The 19,252-nt window shown below is 40.7% G+C and overlaps 1 protein-coding gene across 1 annotated transcript in view; it reads right to left on the bottom strand.

Annotated features, from left to right (window-relative positions):
* BNC1 (basonuclin 1) overlaps positions 1–15,702 on the bottom strand; it is a 69,601-nt gene extending 53,899 nt beyond the window's left edge. Inside the window, exon 1 of the mRNA XM_052672274.1 lies at positions 15,500–15,702. Coding sequence (XP_052528234.1) covers positions 15,500–15,508 — 9 coding nt within the window. The 5' untranslated portion in view covers positions 15,509–15,702. The remainder of the gene's footprint in view (positions 1–15,499) is intronic.
* Between the last annotated feature and the right edge of the window lie 3,550 nt (positions 15,703–19,252).

Raw genomic sequence — 19,252 nt, 5'->3', positions numbered from 1 at the left:
TCAAGGAAGATTCATTTGCTATTTGATCTGAGGGGCAGGATTCCCACTGAAGCAATAGCTATCAAGGAATGTTAAGCAACGTCAAATTTATAACTGTGCTATTAAACTATTAACTACATGCAGGCTTGACTCAAGTGCTCTAAGCATATTAATACACACTGCCATTTATGTGCATTTTCAGGAGAATACCTCTGAGGTAGCCCAGATTACCAGCCATTAAATGACAAAATGGTTATCGATTCACACACCCAAGGCAGGACAAGCAATAGTTCCAGTGTCTCTCTGCACAGGCTGACCTCAACCTGGGCCAAAAGAGACTCTTCTAAGTCAGGACAATCATCTATCTGCCAGCAGCACTTAGCCTTCATTTCCCAGTCATAAAGGACACTCTGCTAGTAAGTTGTTGCTTAATCTCTTCCTGTGTATCTATCAGGTACGAGTGGGGGACAGCCACAACATGCAGATCACCAAAGGCCCATCCCATATGGGCCCATCAGCCCTGATGAGACACAGCTCCCAGGGCTGATGGTGGCCACAGGCAGGGCTGAGCTCAGATGCCTGCAGCTGGTGCCTCACACTGGGAGCAGTGGCTGCATAAGCATTGGAGAAGGCCCACAGCAAGAGACAGAAGCAAACATTAGCAGCCCCCCCGGGTGCAAATGTCTGCCAATTCCTCTAGCCCAGCTGGGCTCCCAGCTAACTGGGAGCTGTTAGCAGAGATTCTCCAAAGCAGAGCTGCCCCCAAAGCTGTGCCTTCTGGCTGCTCCACTGAACGCCATTTCAAAGCCCTTCGCTTTTCTCTTGTTGTGGTCTTGTCAGTTCTGACAATTGATACAAACAAGGACTATACAATATGCTATTATGTTCCTGTCGAAGGCCCAGAGTCCAAGGCCAGATGTTACAGCACAAAGAATCACAGGTGATGGTATGAAGAGCTGAATGTTTGTAATGCTGGTAAATACAAGATGTGCCTGAGATGAAAGATTACACTGGTCATTCTTCTTTCCCATATCTGTTACTATGTGGCATGAAATTCTGCTGGCAGGATGCTGTGCCCTGGGGATCACCCAGCAGCTCAGGGTACTTAGCTCTGATGGAAGATCATGACCCAAATTCTTAAAGAGCAGTTTTACTTTTGTTGAATTCAACAACTCACAGAAAAGTTAGTGGGGTTAAGGAAACTGCCTCAGTTTGGTTATTAAAGGAGATGCTTCCCGCTACAAAGAAAGCACCTCCTCGTACTCCCAGAGCAGAGCTGTTTCAGTTAAACTCTCCAAATGAGACTTGGAAACCTCAACTGCTTTCAGTATTTTCATATGCAACAATTTAATCAGATATACCCACCTACTCTGAGAAAACACAAACTCCCTTCACGTTACAAACTTACACTTCTAAAATTTATTATGCTGCTATCACTTCAGGCTAATCTGCACAACATCACTGCCTGCAGTGGAATCACACTGATTTATGCCAACTGCAGACACAGTCCAGCCTCAGCACTGCAAATTGTACCATTTTCAGATTTTTACAAAAAACACCAAATTTAGCAAAACAGCAGGAAGCATAAAGTCCATCGCTCAGCATACTAAGGATTAACTTTATTCTTTAAAAATGCTGCAATGTATGCTTCTGGTTATGAAGGTGTGCCAGTAGTGCTACAATTAGGGCTGTGCTGTCATTTCAATTATAAACCCAATTTTTTGAGGGTTTACTAAAACTCCAACTTGAAAAGAAAAGCTTGCTGCAGGCTGAAATGTTTTGTACAAGATCTCGGCCAGGGGATGCCTTGCTTCCAACATCCTGAAAGAAAACTGAATTGGGTGTTTCAAACATCAGAATTTAAATGTGCTTATAGAAACAAAACATTAAAAAAGAATATTTAGTTGTAAATTCTGAATGCAAAACAAGTTGCTTCCTGGTTGGCACTAGAAATAATATGGATAAGCACAACTGCAGACTATGCGAGTGCAGAGTGGAACTCAGGAAAATAAAATTTTGCTTATTTTTGACAAACATGAGGCAATTTTAGGGAGAGAGGAACAGAAGACTTATTTTAGAGTGAGAAGTAGGACAAAGACCATGCAGACAATGCAGGTGTCCCTCACCTGCACCAGGGACGTGCCAGAGGTGGCAGTTCTACACCCGCATGCTGGAGCCAATGCTTTCAGCAGCCAACATGCCTCTGTTTGCATTGAAACCAAAAATAATGCAACAAGCACAAAGCTCAGTGCTGGGTGCAAAATCCAAGTGAGCAGGCACTCTGATGATTCTCTGACTGTGAGCTCTCTGCTGAAAACACAGTATGTGAATAAGGGAGCTCTTTAAAACCATCCCAGTTAAATTTGCTTTCACACTCTTGACTACAGTGTGGGCATACCGTCCATGCCTGAAGATAATTAGTCAAACAGGAATGCTGCTGCACATTGCGTACTGGTGGTTTCTTCATGCAGTCTTTGCCACTTCTGCAAACACTATTCTTACAGAGGAGGGGATATCTTTTGCCCTGAAAATTTATTCCTTGATCTCTCTTGTTGGCAGGCTGGTGACACTGACACCTCTTTGCTATTGAGGAGACTATAACACATAGCCTTGCAATACAAACAGACCCTTGTTTCTGCATCTCTTTCAGCTTAGAGTGTTCCAGGTCCCACACATTCGTTTTGCCAAATTGGCAGTTGCTAGGAAGCAAATGAAAAATGCTGGCAATGGTTCTGTGGAGCTGGGGAACATGTAGCAGTTTTCCTGTAGTGCGGGAAACACATAGGAATTTTCAAATGACTTTCCAGGCCCAGCGGTGTCTACTAAAAAGGAAACAAACTAACTGCAAGGGGATGAGGGGAATGGGCTAAACAACCACACAGCTTTTGTAGCGTCTTGACATTGGTTGCCTCAATTTGCTTACCTCCTCCTGACAAAGCTTCTATGGGGCAAAGAAATTCAACAGCTGCTAGCGTGCACAATGTAGACAAGTTTTTAAAAGGAGAAAATCTACCTGAGATGAATTAAAAAGAGAAAGACAGCAACTGGTAATGCCAATTACACGCTCCCTTGATGCATGAGAAATAGTCCAGGAACTGATCAGAAAGAAGGCCAGCACTGCATCTATGCCACAGCTGAGCAGCAGCTTCTCTTCTCCCTCATAGGAAAATAGCATCAAGCAGAAGGATTGCTGGAAATCTGCAAGGTTAAATACACACTAAGAAGCAGAAGGGTCAGAAGCCTCTTCATAGAACGCACCAAGCCTGGTCATTTATGACTGTGGGAGAGAGGTGCTGTAGAAAGAAACAAAAAACCCCACGCAACAAAAGCCTCCACTGCGAAGACTGAAGTGTATCTAGACTGCAGGTTCCTCAAATATCCTTTTCATACAACAATGGGGGAAAAAAAAACAACCACACAACTGCATTTGTTAGTAAATGAAGTACAACTGGAATCTGGCTATTGAAGCCAGCGGCAACACACTGCAGTGATGATTTCTTGCCATTTAAAATATATGATTTAAACAAAAATCTGGATTTATATTACATATATTGTACACAGTGCACTTGGATCTCTGATAGCACTGTGCAGCAAGTGCCTGTACCCCGTGGCCTGCTGTCAGGAGCCATCCTCATTCCAACTGCCCCATTGCTTGCAAGCAGCTCTGTGGGACTCTGCAAGGCAAGCACAGCTTTCACTCTCGTCCACAGCAGTTTGCTCAGGGTGCTTAAGGAGCTGCAGGATTTCCCCCCCTCCAATTCTTTCTACTTCCTCCACAGTGCTCATTTATAGTAAAATAGGGAAAATGTTTTTTGGCAAGAATATATAGGAATGATTTCCTTCTCTTGCTGCTTTGATGATTCCCCTTGGGGGACACAGAACAAAGACAGTCCTCTCCGGAGGCAGCAGGGAAGATCCCCAAAGTCTCTTTTAGGGCAAAGGACACAGGTTGGGTAACAGCTCCCTTCTTCTGGATCTGTTCAACACAATTCCACTGTAAACTCTCCAAACCTGACTGCACTTTTTTTTTTTTTTTTTTTAAATGCTCCTACAGGGCCCAATTCTTTATGCAAGACCTTTACTTTTGATAGACAACACAAAGTAGAAATAACTTTGTCTCCTCACACGCATGCAGTTGCTAAATTGCTTCCTTCAAGAGACACCAATGCAGTCCAAAATCACTGAGAACAGCTGCTGTAGTGAAACTCAAAAATATAGGTACGTTTGCAGAAAGCAGCAAACAGCTGAAGAACACACTGCTTTTGGTTGGTTCTCAACCAGACAACATTCATTAACTAATATATAACACATGGCAAGCAAACTCATGGAAGCAGGGTTGTTCTCCTGTCTTAAGGAGCTCTGCACTTGTACAGCTTCAGGAAAACTGAAGCCCAGAAGTTCAGCAGGCTGTACTTTCAGCTTTGGGGCCATTCATGCAGTACTACTGTAGCACATCTGACATCTAAAAAAAAAATCTATAATCATTTATTAGACACACTGTACGGCAACAAATGCCTTCCAAAAAATACGTATTGAGACATATTTAGGAAATGTCAGCTTTTTAACACACAATACATCACCACCACACTCTTCTCAGCAACTTGCAGCAGGAAAGCACAGGCTAGGGTGTAACATGTTGCACACTTCCTGATGCTTCTCACTGGAAGCCGCTGGTGTAATTTAAAGCAAGTCTTGAAAAGATCATTACCGGATAGATTATTTCCTATATTTCCAGAAGTAAGGGTATTTGAACCAAGACACTACTTGCAAGATAAACCCAAGCTAACTTAAGGTTGATTGGAACCCACGTGAGGAGATAGAACTCACAGTGGTACCAACGCAGAGTGAATAAATCAAATTGCAAACTCATCCCTTCATGTCTCTGTGTGTGCACATACACACGAGGGTGCTCACACACTCTGAAGGCAAGTCCAAGACACAGGGCTACTGGGAAAACAAAGCAATGTTCATGTTTTGGCAAAATACTGTTTTGCTTTTACTGGCATGTGAGGCCAGGCTACACAGGCATATTTTAGCAATAATGATCAAAGTAGAGGCTTTCCCTGAAGATTAATGACTGGCTAAGAGGATAGTTTGAGGTCTGTTTACCCCAGCTGGTCCTTAATTCCCAGGAAAAGCATCTGCAAAGCTTATTATTGCTATAAACCTAAGATGGAAGGAAAGTCTTATGCTGTTTCAAATGATATGTACAGTGACTTTTTAACTTAACGTCTTGTGTATTAGCCAGAATGTTTAAACCATCTCTAAAAGAAAACTCATCTTGAAAGTAAATAAATTCATTCCTCCATAGCAGCATGCTCCGTGCAAGTGCTGCAAACTCCTTTACAACCAAGTTGTTAAATTCTCCCTTCTCTGCCCACATGGCAAGTGAGGAAAGAGATTCACGAGGATCATTTCACTCTTTGTTGAAATACTGCTCCATCTGGGTGGAGAATGAAATCTATTTAACAGCAGACAGAACTCCTATGTAATATTCAGGGCAGAAAGCAAAGAATGTCACATTCGCCTTAAGCTGCAGATTTAGCTACACAGAAAGCAACTGCTTGACCAAATAGAAGCTAAGGTGTAACACTATTGGAAAGTATGCATGTGGTTTTACAGACTGACTGCGAACCTCTTACCCATGCTCCTGAAAAGCTACTCCAAGGACTAATATCACTGATTTAATGGAGGAATAGCTTCAGTTTGAGTAAGTGATTTCCAACCTGAATCTTATTTATCACAGTGCTGAAGAATGTAATGGCTCAACAGAAGTTCCCAAAACCCTGTGCTCCAGTCAGAAGTGTTATTCCTTGAAAATATATGAGTCCTCAGTTATGATGAATTTGAATCTTACGTTTAAAAAAGACAGCAAGGATATTATACTAAGCTTAATTGCACATCAGAATCTGGATTATTAATAGCAATTGTCCCTAGGAAGGGGCTACAGATTTTAAGTTACTGTAATGTGGCAACTGACAGGCTAGATTGAAATCTTGAAGGTGCCTCATTTCGTTGTATATACGTTAGCAATCATGTTGAGACTTGAAGTAGGCTATATACTATACTTTCCTGTGTATTTTCCCACAGACAAAATCTAAACAACAACAAAAGTTGTTTTTAGCATCGTTATGAAAAAAATAATAAATGGATGATCCAAATTAGGCGTGTGATTGAAACACTCATTATAAAGGATGAACAAACTACACTGGACTAATGTATTAAGACTCAAACGATCGAAGATTTAACAAAAACATTCACAGCCCTGCATGGGATTTGCGTAAGACAAACTCACATTCCAACATAACATTTACCTGTTCTTGCACAAATAAAGCTGCTTTGCTATATAAAACAAGATTCAGAAACGCATGCAATACCTTTGCCACAGAACACCTCTTTTCTGCTTGCATTCTACTGAATTTTCCCCACATTTTATTTTTAAGATAGTAACAAGTAAAACTCCTCTTGAAGTGTAAAAATAAATGAATTCATCCTAAACAAAGGTCTCTTTATTATCTGTTTGTGAGGTAGAGAAAAAGCAGTCTGCTAAAATGGTATAAAAAAGTATTTCTAACTATTTACCCATGTGAAACACAGCTCTTCAAAGTCATGCTACATTTCCTCAAATGCTGCTCAGACTTTCCTGCGAGTATTCTTTGCAGTTCAGTTTGATGCTTGGCTATAATGTACCATTAATGCCATCAAATCATCATTGATGATTCTGGAAGATTACAAAAAGCTTTGATGATATCAAGTTCCAGAACTGTTCTGCAACCATATGGACACCAACACATATCAGGAGATTGAGGAAGAAGAGCCTTGTTGGAAACATAACTTCAGTTTCAACTTTTGTTATGCTTACTGCCAAATCTTTCAATTCACCAAATTTTATACTGAAGCCAAAACCCTAGTTATACTGGTATATACTAAGAGAAAGAAACCAATGACGTCCTATTTCCATTAGTGTAAATCAATCACTGTGGGCTCCAGCCCCCAGCTTTGTTTCCCTGCGTTCTTAACCTTAAGGGAAAGAACAGGTTAGGTGAAGCAGAAGATTGCTTCTGATACCACAGGCTCTTTCTTTTTTTTTAAACATACTCCCTACACCAACACTGACCCACGCTGCAGGCTGAATGCTATTGATGTTATTACTCCTAGCCAACACTTCACATCTCCTAATTTGTCACTGAGAACAAATCAAAACTCTGTCCATGAAAAATGGCAGTGGCTGAAGCAGAAAGATTATCGGTGCTCTTTCATTGATTTTTGAACATTGCTGTGCTTTATCAGATGAGGAGCCTTTCACAGAATGCCTTTCCTGCACTGCACAGCTTCTGTCTGAAGGCCCAGTTTCATGATTTCCTCTCTATGAAATGGGAGAGACAAGATTTTTGGAAAGCCAACCTTCAACCCAGGTCCTTTCTGTAATTAAAAAATCCTTTCAACCCACAAACCCTTGAGCTTTCTGCAGCTTGTAGGGATGATTCTTCTGCACCATGACAACTTATGGCTTGTTCCAACATATCTCCTCATAAATGGGAGAGCTGATCTCATTTTTGCAGGCAGGTGAAGCAGGACAGCAGGGCAGCCTGTGTGTTCACCGTCCATACCAGCACTTACTGGGAAAACACACTTTAGAGATGTAACAGGGCCTCTGACTATGACAAGATCAGATCTAACAACATTTGTAGGCATTTGCAGGCATTTCTAGTCACGCACACAGCTGTGAAGGTAGCAAAGCAGCAGAACCCTGCTGCTAGAAGCCTTCTCAAACCTCTCATTCTCACACACGCAGCAGAGCAGCAGGACATCAAAAGCAAAGATTCACTTGCCAAGAAGCGTTGATTTCATATTTTTTAAAAGCAGTGCTTTACAAAAGATGCTGCGTGTGCTGGCATTATTTAGTAGCACATTGTGGTATGAACTTACACTTCATCAGCTCACTCGTTTCCTCTTTTATACACATATTTAAAGTTCTATACTTTTTATTTTTCTCTTTTTATTTGGTGCTAACATACAGAGCCATTTTCTCTGGGTTCAGGCTCTCTCCAGATATCCTAGCAAATCTGAATCTACATAATATTGAAGTGAGATACCTATGAAATTGTGATTTTAAACAAAACAAGACTTGAAAACTACTGAGATACTGTTCTAATAAACTCTCGTTGGCTCCATCTTCCACTACACCAGACTACTCCAGACAATTGCGGTGCATGAGCTCAGATGGTACTATATGAGAACACAAAAGGATGATAAGATTATGCACAGATCCCAACAAATAACTGAAATCAAATGACCAAGTGATTCAAACAAGATTCAGACTGCAACGATGATCAGAAAGATAATCCACTGAGTCACACATATTTGATACCCAAGCCTTCATTGCTTTTCAGCTTCTATTGCATCAAATATACGACCTACAACAGTCCAAGTTAATATAAAGAGATACTTAAGAACGCTTTGGTGTACAGAGAAAGGTATCAGAAAAGGAGTTCCTTTGCCACTTCACAGCAGGCTGAAGTGCAGTTCCACCATAATTCCAAATACAGAACATCTTAGAAAGCACAGTAATGTCAGCAATGCTTCAAAACACAATCCTACCCTAACTGTCACAAACCATTGTAAATTTCTACACACTTTTGACAACATCCCTATGAATACTGGTTTCACAGATGCTGCCATGTATATAAACTGATGGGCAGCATTCTCAGCCCCACATCCTAATGCATGAGATGAGAACTGTTCAGCTGGCAGTGTAAATTACTGCGGCTAGAAAATTTTAGAATACCTCAAAATATATTAAAAAAAAATACCTCACATTATTATTTTTGTTTTAATAACTGCAAACTAAAACTGGATTAAAAAAAATTATATATACTTTGAAGCCTTACTTTATTTTCTAAATAAGGATTTTCCACAGCTGCTGCTCCACAGTCACTTCTACCATAAGTGTAAGAAAACCAGGGCTGGTTCCTCAGGTCCCTTTCCTGCACCTGCCCTAACAAAGGCCAAGAAGCCAGCATCCCCAATTTCAGCCTAGCCCTTCATGCCCAGAAATGTACTTTGTACCCAGCTCCAGTAGAATTCTTGGCTTGGAGTTACTTACGGAGCAGAATCCAATTCCACACCAAGTGGATAAGTTAGAGTTTATTCAAGATTAAAAGTAATACTGAATTCTAAGCATATTTATGAAACAAGCAACGTTTTAGAAAGCTGGAGTTTAGACAGAATTAATTTACTCTGAATATACATGCTGAAAACACCATCAAAACAAATATATAAAAAGATGTCCAAAATGACAGATCATAACCCACATCACTTTATAAACATCATGCTATGTAAAGAAGTTTCAGATACCATATATGATATTGAAACTTCAGCAATAATGGCTTCAGTAACTACACCTGTGTTCTACAGTCATGAAAGAACAACTGTATTTACCCTTTCTCTATAAGATTAGGAAGCAGGAAAAATCAATCCATGCTATAGATGTGAACGCTGCTATTTTTATTACGTTTCTGCCACGTTGAGGGTTGTGTCTCAATTTCAGTTAAGAACACCAGGAAAACCAACAACATTCGGTGTGTTGCTTCCAGTAAGAATAAAGACAAGTATATCGCTTCAAGAGGCAAAAATAATTCACCCCATCAGAAAAACAATCATCTCATTCCACTTAGCTACCAGGTTACTTATTTAGAGAATGGGGACATTTGGACAAAAACCCACGACTCTCATTTAGTTCCAGCTATTGTTGCTATTGGGTGTTTCACCGTATCAGGACAGAAGAAAATAAAAGATAAAGGAAGCTGTATTATAAAAACATACGAGTGAGTCCATGCTAGAATTTAACTTTCTATACATTTCAGGTACAAAAAGATGTCAGACAATGAAATAATATGCTTACACTGAGCATTGTTAAAGTATCATCAACTATCCAACGTTTTGTAAATAAAGTTAATTCTCCACTTTCTTCATCCTTCTGTTATAATTATTTGCAAATGAAGGACCAGAAAGTACATTTAACTATCTACAAGCAGTGCCGATGTGCTCTAACATGATATATCACCAGCACAGCCTTTGATTCCATCGTTGCTGCCATTCATTTTTGTGCACTAACATATGTAGAAGTTCCAAACGCCAAAATATTCCTGTCTTTTTTCCCCCCGTGCTACATACCAGATTTGTAACCTGTGTCAAGCTACCTCCAGTGCTTACAGCTTGTGAACAGAGGCCAGCAGCGAGCCTCCCCAGACACTAAATCATAATCTTCATGTTTTTCGTATTTCACATTCTAGCCGCAGTTTCAACATCCATACCCGTGACATTAGGGAAGGATAAATCAGCAGCATGACAGCTCCCTTGTAGAGACTGGTACGGCCCTGGGATCTGCCACGCCCGACACCCACAGCTTCTGCCAGATGTCTCCAGTTCTGCAGCCTTAACCCCTTCGGGACAAGCCGGGGCTTTGTGCTGCGCCCGGCCACGGAGCTGCCTTTGCTATTTGTGCGTTAGAAAGAAGGGAAAATACCTTGATCCAGCTTAATACAGCTTGGATAACTAAGAGACAGAGAGGCAGCTAGCAGCGATAAGCAGTCCATCAGCACTCGTATTTCCTTAAAGTCGAGAATTAGAAGTGAAGAGTTAGCATTACACAACATTCCTTCTTTCGTACCATACTGCGATCCAATACGTTTATCAAAAAATGAAACTGCTCTCCAACTTCTGCTCGCTGTGCTCCCTTTTTCATACCAAGCACACCGCTTAACTTTGGAATCAAAATGCCCATTAATCGCCCTTCAGCCAAACAGACTCTTCGGGCCTTAAATCAACAGGATTTCTAATCCAAAAGCCGTATCATAAACTCTACAACTGTTTCCCTGGGTTTGATCTGGTCCCAGGGACATAAATTTGCATGCAACTTCTGAGGCTGTGAGCAGTCCCTTGGCGTAAAGTTGCACATGTGCTTAAGTACTTTGTTCACTTAGGGTCTAAAACAGCTACTTACAAATGAAAGCAGAAGCCACGTAAAAAATAACACTGTTAAAAACAATTTGCCTTCTGAAATACTGCTCTAAAGAAAAAAAGTATAACAAGATACACACAGTGGTTCTTAAAAGTACCCAGTGACTGAACAGTAGGAAAGCTGTTGCTAAAAGCCCATCAGCATGAATGCAAACCCCTTTCACATGGAAAGGCAGAATCAATTTTATGTCCATATAAACAGACTTGAACTGTGTTCAAGGTTCATGATGTAGCACTGTGGATAACAGGACCTGTGACTACAAACAGCAAGCAGGAGGTCACAGCTCCAAGAATAAGAGCAACCCCAGTCCGCACTCCATCTATTGCATGGCTTTACAAACAGCTATCTAGGCCATTTCAAAGGCTGTCCTGAACACAGCATGCACATCTGACAGTGTGTGTGTGGCTTCTTCATACAAGAAACAGGTGCTGGTAGAAAACACTGCAAAGGTAACATTACTGACCACCAACCAAGCATTTCACTTCCTAGCATAACTATTAATTTGCTTTCCAAGAAGATTCAGGTTGACTATCAGCTTTTCTTTACACACAATTAGAAACAAAAGACTTCAGTTCTATGTCATTTTAGAAGAAAGTACACCAAAAGTATTATTTCTGTGCATACTGTTGAAAAGCAACATAATATTCAGTGCCGAACTTTGATCATAAAAACCAAACATGACAAGTCTTTTTAACTTAGGAAACATGTTACTGATAACGTTACAACTCTTAAGGCAACAAGAATGCACAGGAAAGTAACTCAGAGTTGTTAATCGTTTAAACTGCTTGTCTATACAGATGCTGATGGGCTGCACACTTGTTCTAATTTGCTGACATTTCTGGATGCAGAATTAATATCTACTTGTGTGGTTCACATGAGTATCCTGAGAACAAATTTTTCCCAAGTTTATTCTATATACATGTGCAATACAAGTTAAAGGGTTAAGTAACCATTATATTCTAAAGAGCAAACTGTTTGCCTTAAGGCCATCTCCTCCTTACTCCTGACGAATTGCCTGACACTTCATGTATCATACATTACTTTTAGCTAGGAAGTAACATTTGGTTCCAGTCACGCTGTAAGAGCTGACTTTGGAAGTATGAAGCAATATGGGATAAACCCCAAAAAATAAAATAAACAAGACATCATCTGCTAAGTAGTCTGTACATTTGTAACAATGTAGTGATATGCAGGTCTGCACTTAAATGAAAAAGATACAGAAGTGTCTGAAGCAAAATCCTCTACCTACTAAGATGAAAAGAAGTACAACTGTGTGAATCAATACCCAGAATGACAAGAGACTTTTCAGGATGAAATAGATGTAAATGTTACTGAGGGCCCAGCACTAGAAGAATTTTAGAAACACTTCAGAAATTTTTGGAAACAACACTTAATTTTGTTTGTAAATAACACTTAAGACAGGAATGGCCCAGCCATTCTCCAGCAGAAACTGACCTGCATTCAATATAAAGGTGCAGTATTGATCTTTTTCCCAGTGTATTCTGCAAAGGAAAGAAAGTACAGCACCTGCTTGTAACAACAGCAGGAAAACAAAAGCAAAAGATAGAAGCATCAGCTTCTAATGAAAACCTTTTCCCATCAAAAAATACTACACGCATTTGAAATACCTAAAATACAGTCCTAGATGTGTCGTCACCTGTGGGTGTCAAAATTTGCTGACAAGTACAAAAGAAAACAAATAAGATCTAATTGCCAGGGCCCTATTCTTTCAGGCTTTTCAAACGCCAGACTCAAACTTCTGAAAAAACATCCATAAAATCATACCATCCAGATGTATTAACTTTGTTAACTGAAATATTTAGATACGTCAGAGCAGTTTTCAAAGCCTTTCAAATAACGTGAGACAGCATGCCAATCTTGTACAATCAAGAAAGATTTAAGGCTTTATTAGACAGAGATTTAACTTCAAGTGTTAGTATTAGTTTTCTCTTAATTTTAAAATAATCTTCTTGTTTTCTTCCTTCCTAGTAAAACAATGCCTTATGGATATGACTGATATAATCTGCAACACATTGCTTACTGTTCAACGTGTGTTCATCAGGATGTAAGCGTTCCCCCTGTAAAACACTTCAAGCTACAAAGACTAAGTTCAAGGTGAACAGGCCTGGAACTCTTGCTTCTCCTTTGTGGAGGGCAGCTCCTTTCATTAACTATGCATCTGATGCTTCTACAATGGAGTACTAAAGAAGGAAAGTGATGAAAAATTCAGAAAACAAGGTCTGGCCACTGAGGAAGGAGGAATAGGTGGGGAAAGCACAGCTCTGGGGAGCAAGTTCTGCTCCTTAGGCAAACTGGTGATAAGACACCAGGGGCTTCACATGGAATTTCCACAGCTTTGCCATTGCTATGTACCTCTGCATCAATCAGCACACCTTCCTTCCTCTCTCGGGTATGGGAAAATGAGTGCTTCTTTACCACAGAGCTACTGCAAGGGTTAATTCATGAATGATTGAGACTGCACGTTCTCTGGACTGCAAGGGAAGAAGGGACTGAACATGAATTTTAATCAAAATACCTCTAGTAGATGAAGGAAGTGGCCAGTATAACAACAAGTACCAGAACAGAGGGAAGATACCATTCCAAAAGGCATCACGTTCAGAAAATCCCAACAGCATAGAGAAATTAAGAAAAAAAAAAAGAATTTAGAAACTGCTCCTACTGTGGAGAACACAGGACAAAAAGCACACTTAAGTGACAGATCGTAGGGAATACAGGAGGGATAGGAATAGCTGGGACCACACAGAATGGTACTGAATTTAGGAACACAGGTTTTCAGAAAACTGCTGTCAGCAAGCATCTCTGAAATCCACCCAGAGAACAGAACCCTGGTCTCTCTTGCATTAGCTTATTTAACAGCCTGTTCATTCTTGCCAGTAAGCCTACTGAGGTAAAGACCTGACACACGAAGTTCCTTCTACAGGCCAGCAAGCTCAGCTCTATGGACCAAGTTGCCAGGTTTTATTCATATATTCAGTTCAACAGAACATTGAAGTGCATATTTGGAAAAAAAAAAAACCAACAATAAAAATACAACAAAGATAACAGGCCACAATGCTGAAACTCCCCCAGTTAAGAAACACCAATTTTTTGCCCACATGTACATGCCACAGTTTGATTTTATGTGTTATAATATGATAATCTAATTATTCCCTCAAAAGGGACAAAAGATATACCAAAGATCCCCAGCAAGTCAACAGTATTTTTTGTACAGTGTGAGCACTATCTGCTAGTAGACACAATGATAAACAATGAAGTGAGCACCATAACACAGAAGGGGACTGAATTAAGACTGCCCAGACATGATCCCTAAACCAGAAATCTGGCTTGCAACCTCACCTTTTCTCTTCTGCTTCCTCAAGCACAGATTTCTGCATTAGCAAGGTGGTGACACATTTGTAATCAGTGGTCATAAATGGTCAAAACTTACAAGCAGTCTGCTTTCCCATCTAAGGATTAACTTCATTGAAGACTTCCAAAGCTGCCTTTGGCATCTGACTTTGAGCAGCGGTGCTTTGTGATTTACCTGTCATAGGTTCCTGTCCCTGGGCATTCACACATACAGCTGACAGACTGCTGTTACATGAGTATTAAAACCTGCACATTTGTTGCTCCAACCAAAATACTTGCAATTTTTGCTAGTCGCAATGACTTAAAATAAAGGAGAGGGCAAAAAAAGTTAGAATAATTGCTTTTTTTTTTTTTTTTTTAAATAGAGGCATAATTGAAAGAGTAAAATACTATGAGTTGATAATTCAGAACTGCTTTTCAAAGTAGTTATAAAGAAAGCAAAGCAGTGACCAACTGAAGCTACCAAAGTCCTGTAATTAAGACAGCCTGTTTCACACCTGCAAGGCTCCACCTTTTGAAGGCAATACCTGCTGATTTGGCTACAAGATGAGTTGCAGGATTCCAAGAGAAAAATGCATCAGGATGTAAAGGGGGGAAAAAATAAAGGAAACGTTAACCCGTGGCACAGAGCTTTCACTTAACTCATTACAACCTCAGTGCCAAAAGCTAAATCTGAGCTTTTAGCCTTAAATAATAGAAGCAATAACACCAAAGCAGAGGGCCACCCAGCATTTTCCTCCAACACTGCAGACCATCAGTACCTTCCTACCACCACAGAGCCTCCTCCTTACTGCCATCAGCACCTTTACAAAGCAGCAATCAGCCAGCAGCTACACGCATAATGCTAACGGGCAAAAATAGCATCCTCTAGAAGTTAAAATAAATAAATAAATAGTCAAAAAAAAAACCAAGACCAAAAGCAAACTTTCATGCTTTGAGTTGCAGAAACCAGAACCAACCTCTCAGGCCCGGCTCTCCGCTCCTTCGGGTCAGTGAGGCAAGGCACAAAGGAATGCAGCACGGCGCCCCGCAGCCCTCGGCCGAGTGAGGCACCGCCACGCATCCCGCCCCACGGCGCTGCCCCTTCCCTCAGCACGAAGCCCACTCAGCCCGCAGCGCGGTACTCACGTTCTCCATGTCCGACGGGGTGCGAGGTACCCACCTCGGGGGCCACTCCAGAGGCGGTGCAAGCCAGCAGCAGCACCCGCGTGCTCCCCTAGGGGGGCGGCTCAGTCCGTTGTGATTTAACGCCCCCTCCCCGGGCCACGTGCCGGTGACAGGTGCTTGTGCCCTGTGCGCCCGTTACCCCCCGCTGTGCCGGCCCGCTCCACCCCACGCACCTGGCAGCGGGGCGCTTCCCGCCCAAACGGCCACCAGCAGCGGGCAGTCCCCGCGGCTTCCGGAGCGGAGCGAGGCGCCTTCTAGAACGCTCGATGGGGGGGGGGGGCGGTGAGGAGCCTTCGAGGAGGGATGGCTCGTCCTGTCAGTCGGTGTGTCCCCATAGAACGTGCCTCAGGATGTGAACTTACAGCAGTGTAACACCTGGGCGAGTGAAAAGAGAATGAATCGTTATCTCCTCTTCTTTCAGAGGTTTCTGCGGCTCTGAAGGCTCTTCGTACAGTGAGGAGCTGAAGGAAGAACCCTCGTCCCTTTCTGTTCACCTTCCTAAGATACCTTCTGCTTGTGTAGAAACGTTGTGTCCAAGGTATGGATCGCTGTACGTGTGAAAAGGGCTTATTATAGCCTCATTCTGTTCTGCACAAATTGCATGTGTGGGCTCCATAGAGGAACACCTTGCGAATGCAACTAGTGGCTTTGCAAGGGCAGAAGCTCTGCGTCAGTTTACTTAGAAATAGTTATGCATTTACAATTTTATTGTTTGTTAAGGAAGATGTACTTTAAAACTATCACTATATATTATCGCATGTAGCATCAGATGTATATAGCTGTATGCTCACACACTGTGTAAAACTGGAGCCTGTTAATCACTTCTTGCCCTTTGCAACATCATTGAGTATCAGTGAACCTGGTGACTAGATACAGCAAATACACGTAGTTAATCACAGGAGAAAACATTTGCATATTCAACCTAATAATGAGGCAAAAATGTGATTTGAAGTGTGTTACAGCATGCTAATTGAGGAGATAGAATGGTTTAGTATCAGGTTTAGAATTTTTTTTTTAAATCAAAACGTTATATATAGTACCCACACTGAAATTCTTGAATTCCCTGTGTTGTTTCAGATTCAGAAAACAAACAGTTTGGGGGAAAAAGTCATATTGATTTAATCTTGCAAGTGAAGCTACTACTACTCTTTATTAATATTTAGTATTGTGCTAGAAATGTGGGAATTACACAACAGAGAAGATTTCCTTAATATTAATCTTTTATAAGTGTTTATCCAACGGTCACTGAAATAGCAAATTTTAATAAGCCTTGATGTTCTCTTAGTAAACTGGTCCTTTGAAAATGCATGTGAATAATAGAGATATTGTGGACAACTCATTCTAGTCCAAATAAAATGTACAGTTCTCCTGTTTTATCTCATAATCATCATGAAACTGGTAGTCCAGTGAGCTCTAGGAAGGGATTATTTTATACTTGGGATAAGTGTGTACAGTTTTTGATCCAGTTAGTGAAAGGGCTGGAATGTGAATTAGTGTTTCCTTCATGGTGCAGTGTTGTGTTAAACCATGGAATAAAGAGCTAGCCACCAGAACTGAGAGACCAGCTACAAATATTCCATGAAAAGTAAATCAAAACCAAATCCTTGAGATGCTTACTTGCAGTTTTTGCCCATTTTAGTATTTGTTGAATACTGGTTTCTGCTACTTTGATATAAACATAAATATTTGGGAATGCAAATATAATGAGCACTTCTGCTTACTTCAAAACATGCGTTTATTAAAGTGGAGAGGTGTGTGCTAGCAAGCACAGTCTCCTCACTGGAGAGCTTGGAGTCAGAGTCAGAGTTGTAAACCCCAAGTCTGTTCTTTCTACTTTTCAAAGGATGCATGAGCAATGAGACATAGTGAAGGCCGGGCAGATAGATCTTCTCCCACAAACTAGGCTAGCTAGCAGAAAGTTACAGAGATGGTTTAGAGTTGACAATTTTTGGAAACTGTGTTTTTAAACACTTTCAGGAAAGTTGTCTTGTCTTTTGTGTTCCTGCTGCTCATTGTTGACCACTCAGAGTGGGAATGCCCAAGGAATGGGACACTGACATATCTTCAGCACCCTATCTAGGGCAGCTGGAAAAGAAAGCAAATATTTCTTGCTCAAAGGAGTTCAGGCTAGGCTACTGAGCAGGGAGAACAAAGCTGACGGAGAGATTTTTTGCCTAAGAAAAATTGTAAGTAAGTTGTGTTCCTGAAATATTAGTTCCTAGCTATTGTTCTTGTCCTGTATCATTTACTTCTGACCATCATGAATAGTGAGAATGTACAGAAGAAGAACAATCAGAAGGAGCAACAGTACCATGAGAGTTATTCTTTTATGGTACGTATCATGTGAGATTGCTTCTTCAGTAAGAATTATACTGATATGAATGATTTTTGTGACAAGAAGAGCCATCAGCTCACCCATTCTGTCTGTGAAAGTCTCTGTGGGCAACAGTTAGAGCTGAATGACATGACAGATTCCTACATCAATAGGCTTTCAAATACGGATCTAATACTCGTGGTTAATTTTTCTGTTTGACAGAGGAAGGAATGTGAGGAACCACACATCTGTGAGGCCCTATCAAGTATCGTTTGGAACACTTTTTTCAATCATGTAAAAATTTGTACTATGCAATGCTAAATAGAAACTCAAATATTCAGTTTTTTTAATCTTTCTCTTTGAATTTAAATCATGACTAAATACATCTTTGAAGTGAAAATACATGGACTTAAAAAACTTAAGTCTTCATTACATCATATAATCTAACTTCTTGAAACAAGAAATCACTACTTTTTATTCTCATTTTTGTTGTTCATTCATTAACACACTGTCATTGTAGACCCCAGCATGCAAGGAGACATCAGACTATCTTTTGTCTCCTTTCACCCTCTAGTTATTTTCTGTCCTGAACTCTGACAACTTTGCTCAGTCCTACCCACTCAGATGCCATTACAGACTACAGAGGCTACATTTACCCAAACTTTGTTTAGAATACATTAAAAGAAAATATTTGTTCTTATCAGGGTACAGTAGTAGCTATGAGTCAGCCTTGTCACACAGTAATAATTACTGTATTTTAACTACATAATAAACACTCTTGATAGCATTTGATAAACAAACCTGGTAAGTTGAAATCACTGTAAAATGCATCTAAGATAATCACTGTTCTAACCACCAGGAAAAAAAAAATCGTGTAATTTATGCCAGCTGCACATTTTTGTTAAGCCACTGTGATTATAAAGATTCTTGCATGAAACTTTGGTAGAGAAATATTTAAAAATTTTATATATACATAAAGCAGCAAGTAAATTCAATAGAATGAACAAGTGTCTTAAAATCATAGAATCACAGAATCATAGAATGGCTTGGATTGGAAGAAACCATAAAGATCATTTAGTTCCAATCCCTGTGCAATGGACATGGTTACATGTTTTCCTCTCACCAGCTCAGGCTGCCAAGGGCCCCATCCAACCTGGCTTTGAATGCCTGCGGGATTGGGGCATCCACAACTTCTCTGGGCAGCTTGTACCAGGGCCTCCCTGCCCTCTGAGTAAAGAATTTCCCGCTAACTTCTAATCTAAATCTCTCCTCGTCAGTTTAAAACCATTCCTCCTACTCCTATCACTATCAGACCATGGAAAAAGTCTGTCTCTATCTTTTTTATAAGGTCCCTTTAAATACTGAAAAGCAGCAATGAGGTCTCCCCTAAGTAGAAAATT

The sequence above is a fragment of the Tympanuchus pallidicinctus genome, unplaced genomic scaffold (assembly GCF_026119805.1).
Source record: "Tympanuchus pallidicinctus isolate F22 unplaced genomic scaffold, pur_lepc_1.0 scaffold12, whole genome shotgun sequence".
Classification (NCBI taxonomy): Eukaryota; Metazoa; Chordata; class Aves; order Galliformes; family Phasianidae; genus Tympanuchus; species Tympanuchus pallidicinctus.
This window is presented reverse-complemented; position numbering and strand designations above follow the sequence as displayed.